General features: G+C 43.6%; 2 protein-coding genes across 4 annotated transcripts; both read right to left on the bottom strand.

Annotated features, from left to right (window-relative positions):
* Nucleotides 1-7,130: 7,130 nt before the first annotated feature.
* LOC120809687 (ammonium transporter Rh type C 1) lies at nucleotides 7,131-12,630 on the bottom strand. Its single transcript, XM_040163686.2, has 11 exons — nucleotides 12,294-12,630; nucleotides 11,215-11,407; nucleotides 10,793-10,943; nucleotides 10,442-10,589; nucleotides 10,177-10,343; nucleotides 9,927-10,064; nucleotides 9,481-9,617; nucleotides 9,209-9,333; nucleotides 8,966-9,039; nucleotides 8,552-8,619; nucleotides 7,131-7,868 (listed from the first exon to the last, which is right to left on the bottom strand). The coding sequence occupies exons 1-11, from the start codon at nucleotides 12,514-12,516 to the stop codon at nucleotides 7,829-7,831; spliced, it is 1,464 nt and encodes a 487-aa protein (XP_040019620.2). The 5' UTR covers nucleotides 12,517-12,630; the 3' UTR covers nucleotides 7,131-7,828.
* A 2,380-nt stretch (nucleotides 12,631-15,010) lies between these two features.
* On the bottom strand, nucleotides 15,011-17,402 carry LOC120809727 (GDP-D-glucose phosphorylase 1). Of its 3 annotated transcripts, none has more exons than XM_040163748.2 (2): nucleotides 17,246-17,402; nucleotides 15,011-16,352 (listed from the first exon to the last, which is right to left on the bottom strand). In XM_040163748.2, the coding sequence occupies exon 2, from the start codon at nucleotides 16,342-16,344 to the stop codon at nucleotides 15,256-15,258; it is 1,089 nt and encodes a 362-aa protein (XP_040019682.1). In that variant the 5' UTR covers nucleotides 16,345-16,352; nucleotides 17,246-17,402; the 3' UTR covers nucleotides 15,011-15,255. The 3 variants fall into 3 exon arrangements, with proteins under 3 accessions (XP_040019682.1, XP_040019680.1, XP_040019679.1); XM_040163746.2 differs by having other exon boundaries at nucleotides 15,011-16,355; nucleotides 17,246-17,384; XM_040163745.2 differs by having other exon boundaries at nucleotides 15,011-16,419; nucleotides 17,246-17,384.
* Between the last annotated feature and the right edge of the window lie 137 nt (nucleotides 17,403-17,539).

The raw sequence follows: 17,539 nt of genomic DNA on the forward strand, positions 1-17,539 counted from the left end.
GTTAATATTCCTACAATAATTCTATTTGAAGTTGTAGTTATCTTCTGGTTTGGGGATAAGCCTTGGTCCAAAAAGAAACGAATAAATGTGCTTTAGAAAGATATTCCTGAAAGTCTTTCCTAAAAAAAAGCTTTAGTAATAGCCTGCCTATAAATTCAATAATTTACATTTGCTACATGTATATTTAAAGTATATTTAAATTATCCAATATAGCCTGTTTAAGTGCATTTGTTAAATTTAAATATCTATCAATATCTATTGATCAATTAAAACATCTTATTGTTTTAGTTATTCGTTTACCCTTTACACCTTATCATTTACGACTTCACATTGGTGTTTACGACCCCCCCACCCTTCCCCCCTGATTGGTGCGTAACTCCATCAGCGCCGCCCGTAACGCAGTTAATGGAGGACCGCTGGGACGCACCGCGTTCCTCTGAGCGCACGAGCTTATTTCATCTGTCGTCACCTTAATGATTGTCCGCTCGGGTCCTGATGGGGGGCGATTTATTTATTTTTGTTCATATTGTGACGGCTCGCCATGCGATGATGTTCGATTCTTATTAATTCAAAAGCAATCGATTTATTTTGATTTATAACGAGACTTTCGAGGATGCAAAATGCAGAGGAACTTGATATTATTTCCCTCCGTGAATAACACAGCAACAGTGTACTGCTTGTAGTTTACAAACGGAAATTATAACCGTTTTTAAAAAAGAGAAAATAACTAATTATTTTTACTGACTTATTTTCTGAATTTTTTTTTTCGTGAAACGAACTTAAATCGGATGTAGCCTTGTACCAACATGTTGTCCATGACACTCTCAGTGGTATATAAACGACGAGCTGAATTAAATTAACACAGGTGAATAAAAAAACACAATAACCGCATTAGCAATTAAAATAAGTGTACTCAATCTCTTATTTATCAATTGTATTAACGAATGCAATATAAGGTTGTGCTTTAACTTTATATCTACTAAAAGTATTTCAAATTCAAAGTGCTAACATAACTGCATTCACAACGCCATCTATATCAGTGGGTGTGTCTGAGGCTTCATTGGAAAACTGATGATGGTTTTGAGCAGCAACCCGAATGCATCTCAAACAACAAAGGCGATCTACTTGTTTGTCCACTGATAAATAACCTGACGTGTGAGTGAGGAGAGGAAGCTGTGTGTATGTGTGTGTGTGTGTGTGTGTGTGTGTGTGTGTGTGTGTGTGTGTCACTTTGCTCGTCCACGTCTATAATGAGAGAACAGCCCTCAATGTGACATAAACAGTGTTTTTGTTTGTCCTCCTGTACTGGTCCTGCGCCCACCAACACCAACACTGTGGTTTGCGTCCCGACTTTAAATTAGCTTATCAGAATGTCAAACATCTCCCAAAGAAATAAGCTGTTTTACAAATTTAATTCAGATTAGAGGGGAGATGAGGACGGCTCTGAATTAGACTATAACGATATTCGTTTTGGTAAAAGAAACAGTGATGCACGTTTAAAAGAGTTCAGAGATGGAGGGGAAAGAGAGAGTGACAGCATGTGAGAGACGAGCCCATTCGAGACTCTTTCAGCGCTCTGCGCATGCTCACACGTGGCTCATCACAGCTTCACACTCTGCCAGTTGGCCTTTTTTAAAAAAGCCTCACGAGGATGCAGCCCTTCCCCTTCCTTAACAAATCGATGTGAATCAGCAGTCGGAGGTGAAAGGTAGAATGCGGCGTGGCTGCTTGGAAATGGTCCTTGATGCTGTGCTGCAAGGTGATTCTCTCTGAATTCAATGATAAACCGCTGTTTAAATGTAACAAAAAATCCATTCGGACAACGGATACAATTTTTTGTTGGAATCCAAATTCCTTTTGTTTTCCAGGGGCTTTACATTGTCACAACAACGGTGTCCTTGAGGTGTCTGCGTACATCGCTGCAGGAATTCAAAGTCACATTCCAACAGGCTGATTTTTTTTAGGGTGATTTACCATTCGGCATTCACATGGACACAGGGGACTTGAACCGTGTCTGATGTGTGCCTGCTGTGTTACCCTTTGACCCCAGACTGTCTGGAGGGCCACGGTGACAGAGAGTCAAGGTCAAGGGGAAGGGGGGACGGGGTTGGGCAGCATCTGATGGATGGAAGGGCTCCCTGTCTGGGAGTGCAGAACCCAGACTGTCCCAGACGTCTATTTGAGGGGAGGCGGTGTTCCGTGTGAACCCCTTCCGATTCACACGTCCTACAGCCTGTCTGCTCCCTCTCACCTCTGTGGCCCTGCAGGGGGAAACGGGGACTGCTGGTGTCTACAGAGTGGCGGGGTAACAGTTCCCAGGCCGGGGAGGGACACACATCTGAATAATCACTAATCCTTTTGACGCAGATAAACACAAACCGCTCTTTTTGATTTACAATACGTTCTCTCTATCTCACTTACACACAGGCTTTTATCACAAGTCTTTGTTGGACCTGTTATTCTTTTTTAGCGAATATCTTAACATTGTGGTATACTTAGATTATTCAAACATCATATAAATAATGTGTGTATGTATACAATATAAGACAACGTACAGCATAGACTCACACTGCATAATTGTTTACCAATGAGTATGCTGCTAACCTTTTATCTTTTTTTCTGTTTTTATCGATTTATTACCAGCTATTCATTTAAAATGTCATAATCTCCAGTATAGTCTTTAATCAATATCCATAAATTGTCATTATCTCCATCAAAGAGTATTTTTTACCTAGATGGTTTCATTTATTGACAGAAGCCAAGAGGATGCAGTGATCAGTAACGAGAGGATGCAGTGATCAGTAACGAGAGGATGCAGTGATCACTAGCGAGAGGATGCAGTGATCAGTGAGGAGAGGATGCAGTGATCACTAGCGAGAGGATGCAGTGATCAGTAACGAGAGGATGCAGTGATCACTAGCGAGAGGATGCAGTGATCAGTAACGAGAGGATGCAGTGATCAGTAACGAGAGGATGCAGTGATCACTAGCGAGAGGATGCAGTGATCAGTAATGAGAGGATGCAGTGATCAGTAACGAGAGGATGCAGTGATCAGTAACGAGAGGATGCAGTGATCAGTAACGAGAGGATGCAGTGATCAGTAAGGAGAGGATGCAGTGATCACTAGCGAGAGGATGCAGTGATCAGTAAGGAGAGGATGCAGTGATCACTAGCGAGAGGATGCAGTGATCAGTAACGAGAGGATGCAGTGATCAGTAACGAGAGGATGCACTGATCACTAGCGAGAGGATGCAGTGATCACTAGCGAGAGGATGCAGTGATCAGTAACGAGAGGATGCAGTGATCACTAGCGAGAGGATGCAGTGATCACTAGCGAGAGGATGCAGTGATCAGTAACGAGAGGATGCAGTGATCACTAGCGAGAGGATGCAGTGATCACTAGCGAGAGGATGCAGTGATCAGTAATGAGAGGATGCAGTGATCACTAGCGAGAGGATGCAGTGATCACTAGCGAGAGGATGCAGTGATCAGTAAGGAGAGGATGCAGTGATCACTAGCGAGAGGATGCAGTGATCAGTAAGGAGAGGATGCAGTGATCAGTGACGAGAAGCAGTTCAATCGCCTGCATACCGGAACATGATTGGTGTCTAAACTACATCCTGCTCCTGAATAGACGTTTTGAAGTCAGACTAGATGATCACAGAGAAACTTGTCTAAAACTAACATGAAATCGTTCTGCACAGTGAAGCTCAAACTTCAAAACAAAGTGATGAGAAAACATTCTGAACTTGAGGCGAGCTTTCAGGGCATTTCTATTTGAATTTCTATTTTAAACATAATTTTCAATGCAGGCTTTACCTTCTTTTGTCCCACTATCAGCCAGGCTCACAGATGAAAACACCAACACAAAGCGTTAATAGTTGTTACGGTGATCAAACAGCTGTTTTTAAAGCAGTAGCAGCTCCCTCTACAGGTAAGAAAATGGTGCCACTTCCATACCAGCAGAAACCTTCCGTACCATATCCCCAACCCCCATGTTCCCTTTAGCAACTAACATAACCTGCCATGAACACACACCCACACACACACACACTTACACGGTCGCAGATACGAGGCCCCACGGACCTCCCGGGTGATCCGCAGTGGAGCGTGTAGCCACCTGTCAATCACCAGATCTCGGCCGCCCTAAGAGAGACATTTCGTCTGGGACAACGGCAGCCCGTCCCTCCCCACACATTCTGCCTCCCCTAGCAACCATCGCCGGATGACTGAGAGGCTTTGTCCCCCGCACAACGGGAGTCCGCCATTGAACCCAGGAGCCTGTAGCAACCAAAATAAGAGGGTGCCAGAAAGGGGTCTCTTCTGTGAAACGGGGAGGGTGAAAGCTCTGTTCTTGTCCCCTTCGTCTGGGATTCATATCAGGGGCCAGAATGGCGTCCCCTCCTCCTTTTAAATGCTGGTGTAACGGAGCGTATGAAGGGGCTAGCGGCGAGAGGATAGGATCATGGTTAATCTGCTGTTCCTCGCCACTGTGGTCCGACAGGGACACTTAGGCGGCCTCTGTGGACAGTTAGTGGCGTGGGGAGGCCTGTGGCTACCCGGGGAGTCCAGAGGTAGGAGGCTCATCAGCAGGTTGCAAACAAAAGGGAGAGAAGAAGTCATGGGCAGAGAGGACAGAGGAAGCTTTGGACCGTTTGGACTGTGTGTACCAGTTAAATAATATAAATAACCTACGCAATTTAAAGGCTTTCACTTTCAATTGCAAGGCCACAAGCAACGAAGGGGTCGCAGCAAATACATCATATCTTATAAGCTTATCGTATATTATTTAATGTAATGCTGCAAGTATAGAATAGGTGTCATATGAAATCCCTTCTAAAATCTAAGTACTATACTTAAAAAAGAATAAATCAGCACTGCGATCAGAATTGCACACTTGCTATTTATATACCTTCAATACATTCTGCAGCTGCCCTTACAAAGTAAGTATTCATTTGATGGGGAAACGCTACATCATCAATAAACTGCATCTTGAACTCCAACCCTCTTCGCAGAGGACTATGGATCAGAAAAGCCAGCAAAGCAAAATGCAAGGATATCCTGTTTTTTTTTTGTATGTATTGCACTCCATGCCACATAGTGCCACAATTGGGCATCAAAAAAAAACAGTCCAGATTTAAACGGTCAGAGGTTTTGCGAATCAGACGCACCTGCTGAGAAGTAACCTTTAGGGGATACTGAAGCAGCACAAAAGGTGAGCAGATTAAGTACAGAGAGAAAGGAGTGTGGGCTTGAATGGTTTATGACCAGTTCTATGGACTTGTGGTTTCTTTCAGTGGGAGTTTTTACTGCTCTCTTTATAGGAGAGTGAACACACATGCCTGAATATCCTCTACAACCGCTGCAGATCCTCGTAACTGCAAAGTGAATTCAGGGTATTTAACTGCGTTGTGACTGAGTAAACTGTAAAACAATCAAATGAATACGCCGGCAACATAATCGCCCTCAGAATAATGGTGAAAAATAAGAAGACAAAAAGTCCAAATGGCCTCTGCCAGGTGCTGTGACGCGACCTCCCACGTTGGACTTGGCCCCGGGATGATCTGTGCATCTTACATCACAAGATTACAAACTAATCTCAACCTACAAACAACATAGCAGGGAAAACATACTTTCCCTGCTATGTTCTTTATCATTAATGAGCGGACTCCTGTATGGAGTGTGTTTTGTGAGGCTCCCATTCTAAGCTCTCGTCCTGCACCCTTTCCCACCCTCGCCTCCCACCCCCCGAGCTGCCAATCAAACATCATGATTGAGCCCGGATGGCGGGCAGTCAGTCATCAGCAAGGAAAGTGAGGCCTCCCTCTTTTCATGCACCCTTGCCCCCTCGAGGTTTTCCATCCTACTTTCTCTGTCTGCTGCTCTGCTTCCCTGCTTTCCCTGTGCCATTTTCGTTCCCCCCCACCCCACCTTGTGCAAGTAAAGCAAATCGGTGGTCAGTGTCCGTCCACAGCCGGGCGAACGTCTTGAAACGTGGCCGTTGTGACGCCGTGAGGCTCGGCTCCCTCAACCTCAGCGAGGATGGCCCCGTATCATTTATAAATAAGAGAGATTTAGTTTTAATAGGCCTCCGTATTTGCCCTGTAAGTGTCTGATGAATAAACATGAGCAGAGTTGGGACGGGGACTGCATGGGGGTCGGATAAGAGGAGGCCCGGTGTGTGTGTGTGTGTGTGTGTATTTTGGGGGGTGTTGGGGGCAATGAGGGAGCCTTTCTTCCCAGCAGGGCTGCATCTTGTTTAATTGGAGCACTTGTGGCACCATTACCTCCTTTACTCAAACACGTTACTGATGACAAAAGAAAACAGCACTAAGCCCGCCTTTGTTAGCGAGGAGGCTGGACGAGGCGATGGATTCCTCGCTGCTACTCATGTGTGGGAATCGTCTGCACTCCCACCATGAGCTGCGGCCTGCTTTCGAGCAGACAGGTGGACAGAGGACGGAGCTTATGGAAATGATTGCCGTCGTAAAGAAAATAGACAGAAGGACATAATGGACCTCATAGGCAAGCAATATTCTGCATTTAAAGACACTGGTGCATTTACTGAAAGAGTATTTCTCATTGAGGGAAACTACTCCTACACATTTCTATCCAGCCATATGCAAAAACAGCTCCAATGTTCAGCATACTCTCAGTTCAGTTTCTCTCTTTCAATGAATTCAAATTGATGCCCTTTCGCTGCTCTTTGACCAGAGGTCACGGAGGATGAGGCTGCTCTCCAGTTTGTTTTTAGCAACAGAATGTCCCGGGAGAGCAATCAGGGTTTGACCTTTACCCTCAGCCTGACTCCACGAGACACGCACGGGCTCTTAAATGAGGGAAAACTACTTGTTTCCTTCTCTTTTAATTGCTAAGTTGTTTTTAAGTATGTTTTTATCTCCATCAAGTTCGGCAAAATTTAATCAGTGAAAAATAAGCATTTCTCATTCATTAAAGATATAAATTATATATCAGAAATGATTTAATTAATAAGCATTCATTGATCCTCAAAATTACATTACCAGGAAATTATTTTTCAAAACAGCGTGACATGAATATTTGATTTGGGAATGTTTAAATTTACAAACCCACTCATTGTCAGAACAATAACGAGACACATTATTTGGATGTCTACGTAAAGCAAAACATTTGATAAATCGTTTATTGTGCACCACAATGTGATGTTTATGAGTGCATTCCTCACTAACTCCCCCCGCGAGCGCCATACGGGGGGGGGCTGGTGAAGATAAAAATAAAACACAATACAATTAAAAAATATATTATTTTGTGATTGCAACAATACATCATGGGGTGTTGAAAGACATTTAGATTTGATATAATGCTTACTAATGCTACACTATGGTGGCTCCATGTAAAAGGATACTGAACATCCTTTATGTCATAGCATTACTAAATTTAAAACCAATGCCATAGGCTTTCATTTTCACAATCCATAATAACTAACATGATACATAGCCATAGCCATCATACAAACCTCTCCAGAAGACACAATTATTAAATCTCACTTTTTAATGCTTCCAACTGCAATAAAAGGAAAAGAAACAATGCAAACAATAGTGTAGCAAATTAAGCTGACAGCAGTAAACAAGCTAAAAAAAAGCTTGTGTATTGTCTTTCAATGTGACCTGCTGACTATTATGTCATATAGACAGGAATCTACAGCAAAGTGCAACTCGTGTAGGTCTTAAGCAAACAAAGTTCAAATATGGGAATTAATTGTGTGAAATGAACATCCTGTCAAGTAGGAAAATGAAAAGTTCACAAACAGATCATGTGTGATGAAGACAGACGGCCAATAGGGCGAGGCCTAGCGTGCGCTCTGTTCCACAGAGAAATTTGACTCCGCTCTGAAAAGAAAAGATCACGTTATGAAAAACAAGCGACACCTCATTGTGGCTCGTAGCATCTGGTGTCAAGCTTCCAATCAACGTATTTTCTTCTTTGGCCAAAGTTTGGCCTCTCGTTCTTCATGCATCCTCTCTCTATGCGGGAACAATCATAACCCCTCTGCTGTGTGGATTACACTGACCGCTCAGCTTGTTCTAATAGTATCATTTCCATAGTAAACATGCCAGCTAAGGTCACTTTGAGGAGCTGCCCTGTGACAAACCCCTATCACCCGCAGCACAGATGAGCTTTACTTCGCATGATCCACATCAGCATTTTGTAACCAGCCGTCACCGCGTGACATGGACACTGCAGGCCCCTGGGCTACAGGATGTTTCCCCATCAATAAATCTTCAAGACAAAGGTCGGAAACTGCAAAGAATCACGTGTGACGGCCACAAATTTGGATCTGCTGCCACCAAGAGGAAACTGAATGCATCACAAAGGCACTTTACATGTCATTTAGCTGACGCTTTTATCCAAAGCGACTTACAATAAGTGCATTCAACCATACGGGTACAAACTCAGAAGAACAAGAAACAAGATAGTGCAATTTGGTGCTGTGTGGTTAGTTTGTGGTGAGAAGAGCCTAAGAGGGCACGACCAGTACACTGTTGTCAGATACAACCTTAAGGACACTTACACGTCTTTGTTCCGCATGTGGTTGTTGTAATGGAGAATTGGTGGGACGTCCTCTTCCTCATCAGGGACCTGTGAGCAGTTTTTATATAATTACATGTCATTTAGCTGACGCTTTTATCCAAAGCGACTTACAATGAGTGCATTCAACTATAGGGATACAAACTCAGAAGATTCACGGGTAGAAAAACAACAGTGTAATCAATCAAATAGATGTATTACTCTTTCTGCCCTTGTGAGGGTGAGGAAAACAAACATAAAGTATGTTTAGTCCGTAAATCAAAGTATGTATTTCATATTTACACACATGTAAAAGATGTGTGAACATTTTTAACCATTTTTTTTGTTTTAATTAATTAGTTTACAGTCTGTTTCAAGTATTAAAACCTCCTTATTGTTGTAAAGTATGTTTTCTCACCTCCCAGTAGGTCTCATCATCAAAACAGTTGTCATCAGCAGGATCTCCCCAGATAGGTAGTCTTAAAATACAACCTGAGGAACATATTAATTCATTTATTATCCCAACACACAGTCGGCAAGCGAACAGACCGAGCTTGCTTACACAGAGTATAATGTCACAGTTGTTTACAGTAAATACTAGATCATTGCCTTGCCTTTTCTGTAGTCACATTCAAGGGTGGTTGCAGAGACAACTACTTACCGACAGCGATACCTCCGCCCACACCGAAGCAGAGTGCTACACAGAGGCCCGCAGCCTGGTGGCCGCCCTGCCGTGAGGGTACCATGTCTTTGAAATCCTTTTCGAAGTCAAAGGTGTTGATGAGCCTTTAATACCAAAAAGTGATATACATTTCTTTCGGAGCAAAAGACCATATTAATATATTTGTTTACTTGGTTGGTAATTGTGTATCTATTGAAAAAGGCAAAGCTACCTGACCTTGACTTCTCTATTTGTCAGTAAAGACCACTCACCCCTCAACACCATAAACAGACTCTGTTGCAGATGCAGCAGTAATGGCTCCCACAATACCACCGATGACTCCTGGCATGGCGTGCAGGTTATGGATGCCACACGTGTCCTGAATCTTCAGGTACTTCTCCATGAAAGGCTGAGAGAGAGAGAGTTAGAATGAACTGAGCTCACTTAAACATCTTAAAGGTTGATTATAACTCAGACTAAAGGCTAAAGTAGTGAGGTAAACCACATGATGTGCTATGTTATTAACTGTAAGCAGGCAAAGAAGATTTTTGGTCCAGTAACTTTTTAAAATGATTGTAGAGAATAAAAGCATTTTGTATTTTCATTCAAATTGGTGCATTTCTGTAGCCAATTGCCTGTATGGTTTCATGACCAGTCAAAGGCTAAAGAGGCATATCCCATTATAGCTATATTACAATAAGCCAGATGAATTCCGTACCGAGAGGTAGACATATCCCAGTGTGGAGATGATTCCACAGCAGAATCCCACAATCAGAGCGCCGTAGGGCATCAGCATGAACTCTGCTGCAGTTCCGACTGCAACACCTCCAGCAAGAGTGGCGTTCTGGATGTGGACCTGGAAACATGTGCAGAAAAATGCATCTGTTTAAAATACTGTTGGATTGACCTCACAGTATCACGTCCATCACAGTGTTTTTAACTGACTGTCAAAACGTGGAGGTCCTTACCATGTCTAGTTTCCCATGCTTCTGGAAGAGGCTGGATATGGCAACAGTAGTGAGCACTGTTGCGGCCAAAGCCAGGTACGTGTTGATGGCCGCTCTGTGCTGCCCGTCGCCGTGGTCTGTGATGGCCGAGTTGAAGCTGGGCCAGAACATCCACAGGAAGAGGGTGCCTACGCGGAGAGCGGGCTGCACCTTAAGCATCCAGCAGATCCACACGACCTCCACAATAAGTATTGTGAAAGTAAGTATGGAATTAAATTACGCTCACCGATCATGGCAAAGACATCGGAGTGATAGACGGAGCCGTGCAGACGGTCGCTCTGGTCCAGGTTCGGCCTATAGAGCATCCAGGAGATGGAAAGGCCGTAGTAAGCTCCGAATGTGTGGATCACCATGGAGCCTCCGGCATCTCTGGCCTTCAGGAATGCAAATGTTGGTTGTAATTTAGCAGCTTTAAGGTGCAAAATCGATCAATGTGCGTCACAGGATTTAGGCGCAATCGAAGCATGAACACACAAATCACAGGAATTGATGGGCAACATCTTCAGTCACACCGGGATATATGTTCTCTTCCACTTTATTGAAATCATGAATGATATCAAGAATAATGTCAACTTACATGTATGACATTTAGGATAATATATTCCTCCACAGCAAACAACGTGACCCCAAACAGCGTCATAACCAGCAGCTGGACTGCACTGACTTTACCGAGCACGGCTCCGTAGGCTATCAAGCAGCCCGCCACGCAGAAGTCAGCGTTGATCATGCTACGTTCAGGGGAAAAAAGTCAGACAAACAATGTAGAACAGAGTTTTAATCCGTTCTGCCCAAAATGTAGACAGTACTGAGTATTTTAACAAAAGAACCAGAGCTGAATAGCATTTATTTGCCTGGTGGCGGCAGTATATTATCACTAAACCACATGTTTCGGTTGATGATTGCTTTGAAGTCATTCATCAGAATTAAACAGAATAATATGAAGGAATGATTCTAAAGAAAACATTGTCCTTTTGACTGAGAATAAACCAGAACAATCACTTTTCAACTCCGATTTTGATCTTTCCATCCGTGTAGTCCAGGGAGTGGAACCAGCCCTGCATCAGCAGCGCCCATTGGAGGCCAAAGGCTGCGATGAGGAAGTTGAAACCCACAGCGCCGAAGCTGTAGCGCTTAAGAAACGTCATGAGGAAGCCAAATCCAACAAAGATCATCACGTGGACATCCTGGAAACCTGTGACAGAAAAGGGGAGACATGAGGAGGAATTATCAGTCGGTAAAAGGTAAAAGGTTTGGTTTCTGGAACAGGTGGATCTTCTGTGTGAGACAGTAAACATCCCACCAGCAGTATTCGGATACCAGAGCAAACCAGCCGGTATTCTTTGCAGCGTAATACAGTAACCAACTGACACGCCTCAGGGAACAATAGGTTCCCACTGGACTGCGAAACAAACCGCATAGAACATGAACGACAGACCAATTTTACATCGTGTCATATTGGAGGATTTTTTTATAGCTCGATAAAAAAAAAAGAAAAAAAAAACACAAGACAGACGAGGCAGACCGTCTTCAGTTCAACGCTGGCCGTGCGGGCGTCGTGTTGGTAAAAGAAGGCCTGAAAGAGGTCTTGCTGGCGACACCTGAATGTGTCAGCATGTCAATTCATCATCTGACATCCCACACCACCCGTGAGACGGCTTTGGGATAGCCTGACACTGACACCAAGGGCTTGTAGATGAATGCCGCGTAGAATGCAGCAACATTCATCGAATCTATTCATTCATTCGAAGACATTTTTATCCATGCGGATGCAAGGAGCTAAACATCGCCACAGTCGAACTGGAAACAAAAGAATGAGGGGATTTAATCTCGGAAGGGAAATGTGCACCTTGGGGAGGCTGAGCCTTGTCAGCCGGTTGGAATAAGCTGATTGGTCAAAAGACAACAATGAAATGATGAAGAAAAAAACAATATGTGCAACAATGTGGATGAAGAAAGAGATATTAAGTTAATAAGGGCTAATACACAAGAACAAATTAAGAAAGCCATGATTGAAATACTAGACACGTGAAAGAGAATACGGAGGAGAATCATTTAAAATTGAAAATGTAAGTACTTACTCGGATATCTGTAGTAGAAGTCGTTCTCTATGTCACTTGATATATTCTTTGTGTGTTTGTGCTCGACCCAGTGCGTATCTGCTTCTTCATTGTAGCGAATAAATACCCCAAACAAGATGATCATGGCTGTTTGCCACACGATGCAAACTGCCGGGAGACTCTTACGAACATTGGTATTTTTTTGACGGTCGCACAATTCCCTGAAGCTCTGAACACAGCCCATCGCGCTGGGTTAGTCCGAATCCTTCGCAATGACCGCGGAGAGCTGCAGCTGGATGATCTGAGTGGGATCAAAGTGACTGCAAAGGCCCTGAGCAGCAGCATTAAAGCAGACGGAGGAGGATGGTCTGCTTTAATAGGAGGACGCTCCCATGGCCACTCCCACCCTTATTGCAGCGAGTGACAATGCGTGAACTAGACTTGTGTCAAATGGTGACACATCTCAAAGTATCTTCTCTGTAATTGTTTTGTGGTACAAATCCTCATTAAAAAAAAACCACAGCTCTGTAATGTAAGTTTTTACAGAAAAGGACGGCTTTATGCTGACACATCGTGTCGGTAGACAATTGGGATTCGGCTGACAGGAGGGCAGTGAGACCTTTTTCGCCTCCCTTTAAGCAAACACTTTGACAAAAAGTCACATTTGTATTAAATACAAAGCTGTCTATATAACAAAGCCTCCCCGAAACCCCGTTCCACAGCCGCCCAGTCCTCGTCTCCTCAACAGGGCGGATGCTGTGAAGCGTCGACTGTAAATAATGCCTCCACGACCCATTAGAAAGATACACAACAGGTTTGACTCAGTCGACAACGACCAGACGCATAGGATTCAAGGACAAGACATAGGTTGAGTTATACATACATACATACATACCGTTGTTTCTGTACCATTGTAAAAGCAAACTGTAGAACAATCTAGTCTAGTTCCCGTTTAAACCTGATCTTACCAAAATTGCAACATTTGTGTAAAATAAAAATGGTATAGTGATACATTTTTGGAATTAAAACTGTGTGGCTCAGCAAAATATGCAAAAAAAATGCATGGAGTTTGCTGTTATTTGCTGTGTAGTAGTGTAGTGACTTGGACATGTGGGATTCTTCTTATTGACGCTCAATACAATCATCTCAGAGTTAGAAGACAGGAGTTGTATCATGAATGCAGCCAGGGAAGAAAAGTGTATAAAAAAAGTCCAGCCACCAGCATTTCTTAGAATCATTCTTCAACACACAATAACAATAACTAATCGGTGCAACAAGTAAAGAGTAATGTTAAACTCAAGGGGGGTATATGGGCCGGAAATGTTTGTCAGTGAACAGTTGCTGGGTAAACAGTGGTGGAAATGTCAAACCCTTTGAGAGCGTAAATAATCCCTTTGTTCATATAGCGACAGCGATTAGTCTTCTCTGCAGTTTCTCCATCTTTAACTATGACGATGCACTAACTCTCCGTTCAGTGACCACTATGCAACCTTCATATTAAAGAAAGGACGACTGAACACACACAGGCTGCTTAATGTAAACAGCAAATGTGCTGCAGACGTGTCCGACCTACGCGTTCCGTGAGCGAGGTCAGCGGAGTTGGAGAAGCAGCAGCTCAAATGTCACATGCAGGTTACCGCGATATCTTCCGATGAAACCGTGACGAGAAATGGAAAAAAACTGCCATCAAATAAAATAAAGAGCTGTGTTGTTAGAATCTATAATTCAAGAATGGCCTTTGTGTTCGGATTCGGATTTGTGGATCAAGTGTAATTTCCTTATTTAATACCAGAAGTCAAAGATTATAACTGTAATTCTTCTTTTTCCCACAAGCTTGCATGGATAGTTGATAGTGGAATGAAATTACAGCAAAAGTAAAGTTCTGGTTGAATCAAATGAAAGTGTCAGAAGCTAAAGCTGTAGGTGAATGCACTGGTTGTGCGCTCAACTAGGAGGAGCCTCATTAAAACGAGTGAGCAGGTGACTTATGCACATTGATCTTACTGCTCGGCTTGGCGCTGCTGCCTTGGAGACGTCATTTTGGCACATGATGTTCTCTTCGGGGAAGACGAGCAGCTTCCTTCGACCTCGATCCGAGCTCCGCTGGCTGGCTCCTCCAAGGAGCTTTTTTTAATCTATCTTCTTCAGAATAAAAGAAGCACACGAGAGTTGATAGAGTGGTAAGTGGTGTGAGGTACCCAGTAACCAGCCCCCCCCCCTCTATATTCATAGCAGGAAAAGTGCAGGTGTTACTAATCTCAGTTAAATATCAGAACTCTGATAAGAGTGAAGAGATAAATACATGTCTTGTCGGCCATCATTCATTCATTGCATTATTTACACCTGTGCTTTTCACAGTGAAACAGATTTCTTTTTTCTACCCAAGCCCTCAAACGTCTAGTGTCTTGCTCCACACGCAGGTGAATCTAGTTAATGTCGCTGTTTAAACCATCACTCCGGCCCGTGTGGGCAGGTACAGACTGGGCTTGATTGACAGCTGTTGTTACACGTGACTTGTGTAAATTTGTTAGCCATATACAGAGAATTCTTTATTAAAATCATTTTATTTATTTTTTAAGTGCAAAGGTTGAACCCCCCCCCCCCCTTTGGAGCCATACTGAATCTAGCAAATACTGTTTTCATCACGAGAGATTTAAAGTTGAGGCAAGTCTTTTTTTTAATACTCTGAATCTGAAGGCAACACATGTTTTGAAAAGACACATTCCTCACACAATAACTTCAAATAAAATGCTCTTTGGCAGTTTATTACCAGTTTTAATACAGCACACCCCTTAGTCCATCGAATATATTCTCACTGATAAAGATCTTTCTGAGCACATGTTATATTTAGGCCAGGCAGCAGGAAAGATTCAGCATATCCCCAAAGCGCAGTAAAGACTCTCTTACTCTCACTCTCACTCTTTTCTTAACCGACAAAAGAAAAACACATTGTGAAAGCGTTGATTTAAAACCACTGCATACTTTATAAATCCTTTAAGTGACGAGTGAGCTGCTGCTCCAAGGTGTGAAACTCTGAATCGGGCAGAAGGTACCTCTGGATGATATCTGTTACATCTCTCTCAGAAATGAGCTCATAATCCTTCTTGTTCTTAAAAGGTAAATGTCCGGCGAGCTCACAGAGAGCCACATTGAAGGCCGATTCCTCTTTGGCGCCGAAGCACGACGCTCTCGGCCACACGGCGACGCGGACGCCTCTCCTTGAACAGCGTTCCTCTTCGCTCCGTGTGCGTCCACGGGGCGGACTTCCTCTCGTCAGGAACAGGTTGTGAGCGACGTCGCCGTCCACAAGAAAGTTTGTGACTCGACAGACGGCTTCGGCGACTTCCTCCACCCTCTCCGACTCCGTGTAAAACAAAAAGCCTGCCGGAAAGTCCAACAAGCCATAAAAGCCCTTTTCAGGAACCAGGGGCTTGACCGGCATAGATTCTATCTCGAGCTGGTGCTCCAGGTAATACCCGTGGAGGTGCAGATGATTGACGGACGCAAATGCTCCCAGACTATTGAACCCCACGCGGAAGCCCGGATCGGAGCTCAGAAGCACGGATTCAATGCCAACCCGGATGGCGAAGCTCGTCACGACCTGTGGGAGACATCCGGACGGGTCGGGAACGAGGAGACAATGGCCAAACTCCAAAGGGCTGACGTTGACCAGCACAACCATCCTGCAGGGTTCGTGCAACGGCCCCTTTTCGCTTCCTCCCTCAACCTCCTTTATCATCTCAAATAGGATTTCCTCTGGATTGATCTTGTTAAAATTAAACTGCTCGCCATTGAACTCCTGCTGAATGCTGAGTATCTCCTGAGGCTTCCTTCTCTCTATTCCTCTTTCAATATTCAGCTGGGCCACGTAGCCATGCGGGCCCGGCAGGATCCGTGTTTGTAAATCACCCAGATGGTAGCGGAAGAGCCCCGCCTTCATCCTGTCTGTCCAGCCGGCTCGGATGGTTCTGTCAAACTCTGTTGCCGATGGTGCGATCCCAGGTCTTTTCCCACTGCTGCGGCGCACATCTGGGACAAGGTCCCGGTCGCTATACACAAACTGGAGCGCCATGGTTAGATCTGCTGGTGAACAGTGAGGTAGGAAAGGCACGGGGTTAGACAGAGACGGCCAGGTCGGATGAGCAGCCTGCGGACACACGGCCGCAAATACAAATTAATGTACAGTCATTAAAGCGTCAAAACACAATGTTTATCATTTGACATATCAAAATTGAAATAAATCCTGTTTTATCGGACTGATGGCCCCATAACTCATCGTAGTTCACCATTGCGGAGGACAAGTGAACCAGAAAACGTTCCCATATGTGAAGCTTTAATTTAAAATCTATTGATCAATAAACCTCACCCAAATTTTTGCCAGTTCGGTTTCACAGTAATTGATTGACAGGCGTATTTAATTCCAGCCTTGGTTTACGGACTGTGACAAGGAGGGCAGGAACCCCCAATAAATCCCCTTCACACTGACCAGGGCCATTTCGATCTTTTACTTTGGTAAAGAAGTAGAAATACCGCACTGCAAAAATACTCAACAATCAACGTCAAACGTCAAGCATTTGGTTAAATATTGTCAGCAAAATGTATCCAAATGTAAAAGTACCAAAAAAACGGTTGAGTAGTTGCTATTAACTGTTATAACAGATATATTTTACGAATACATTTTACGCACAAACTACATGGTACATTTATATAAGCATGCATTATTATTATATTTTCATCACAGGTGATATTACAGAAACGAACCTATAACTGTAAGACTAAGTTAATGTAGCGTTAACTAGTAAAGGAAAAAGTACAACATTTAGCCCTAAATTGTGTTTTGATTAAATACGTTAACTAAGTGACGTCACGGTACTTAAACGCGCTTTCGCAACAGTAGCTTAGCTCACAGCAGCGCGAGCCGATGCTACATCGATCTTCCCAAACCCACACGCATGACGTCACAGTCCGCTCACCTTCGCGTGTAAACGCTGTAATTCAGCGCGGAAGATTAAACGCCGTCTAGACGGCAAAACTCGCACATGGATATTTGGTTTTCTTCCATGTTTCTTTTTTTGTATTTGCTCGCTCCGGTTCGGCTTCGTTAGTTTCCGTTTCCGTTTTCCGTTTTTCATAATAATGTTTTTTTCTAATTTGTATTCGCCTCATCTCACAATAACCACATTAAACGACGATAATATTGTATTTGAATAATTATGTGTTCATATTTAGATTTTGAATGTTATACGTTGGTACGTAGGTTATTTCAT

The sequence above is a fragment of the Gasterosteus aculeatus genome, chromosome X (genome assembly GCF_964276395.1).
Source record: "Gasterosteus aculeatus chromosome X, fGasAcu3.hap1.1, whole genome shotgun sequence".
In the NCBI taxonomy this organism is placed as follows: domain Eukaryota; kingdom Metazoa; phylum Chordata; class Actinopteri; order Perciformes; family Gasterosteidae; genus Gasterosteus; species Gasterosteus aculeatus.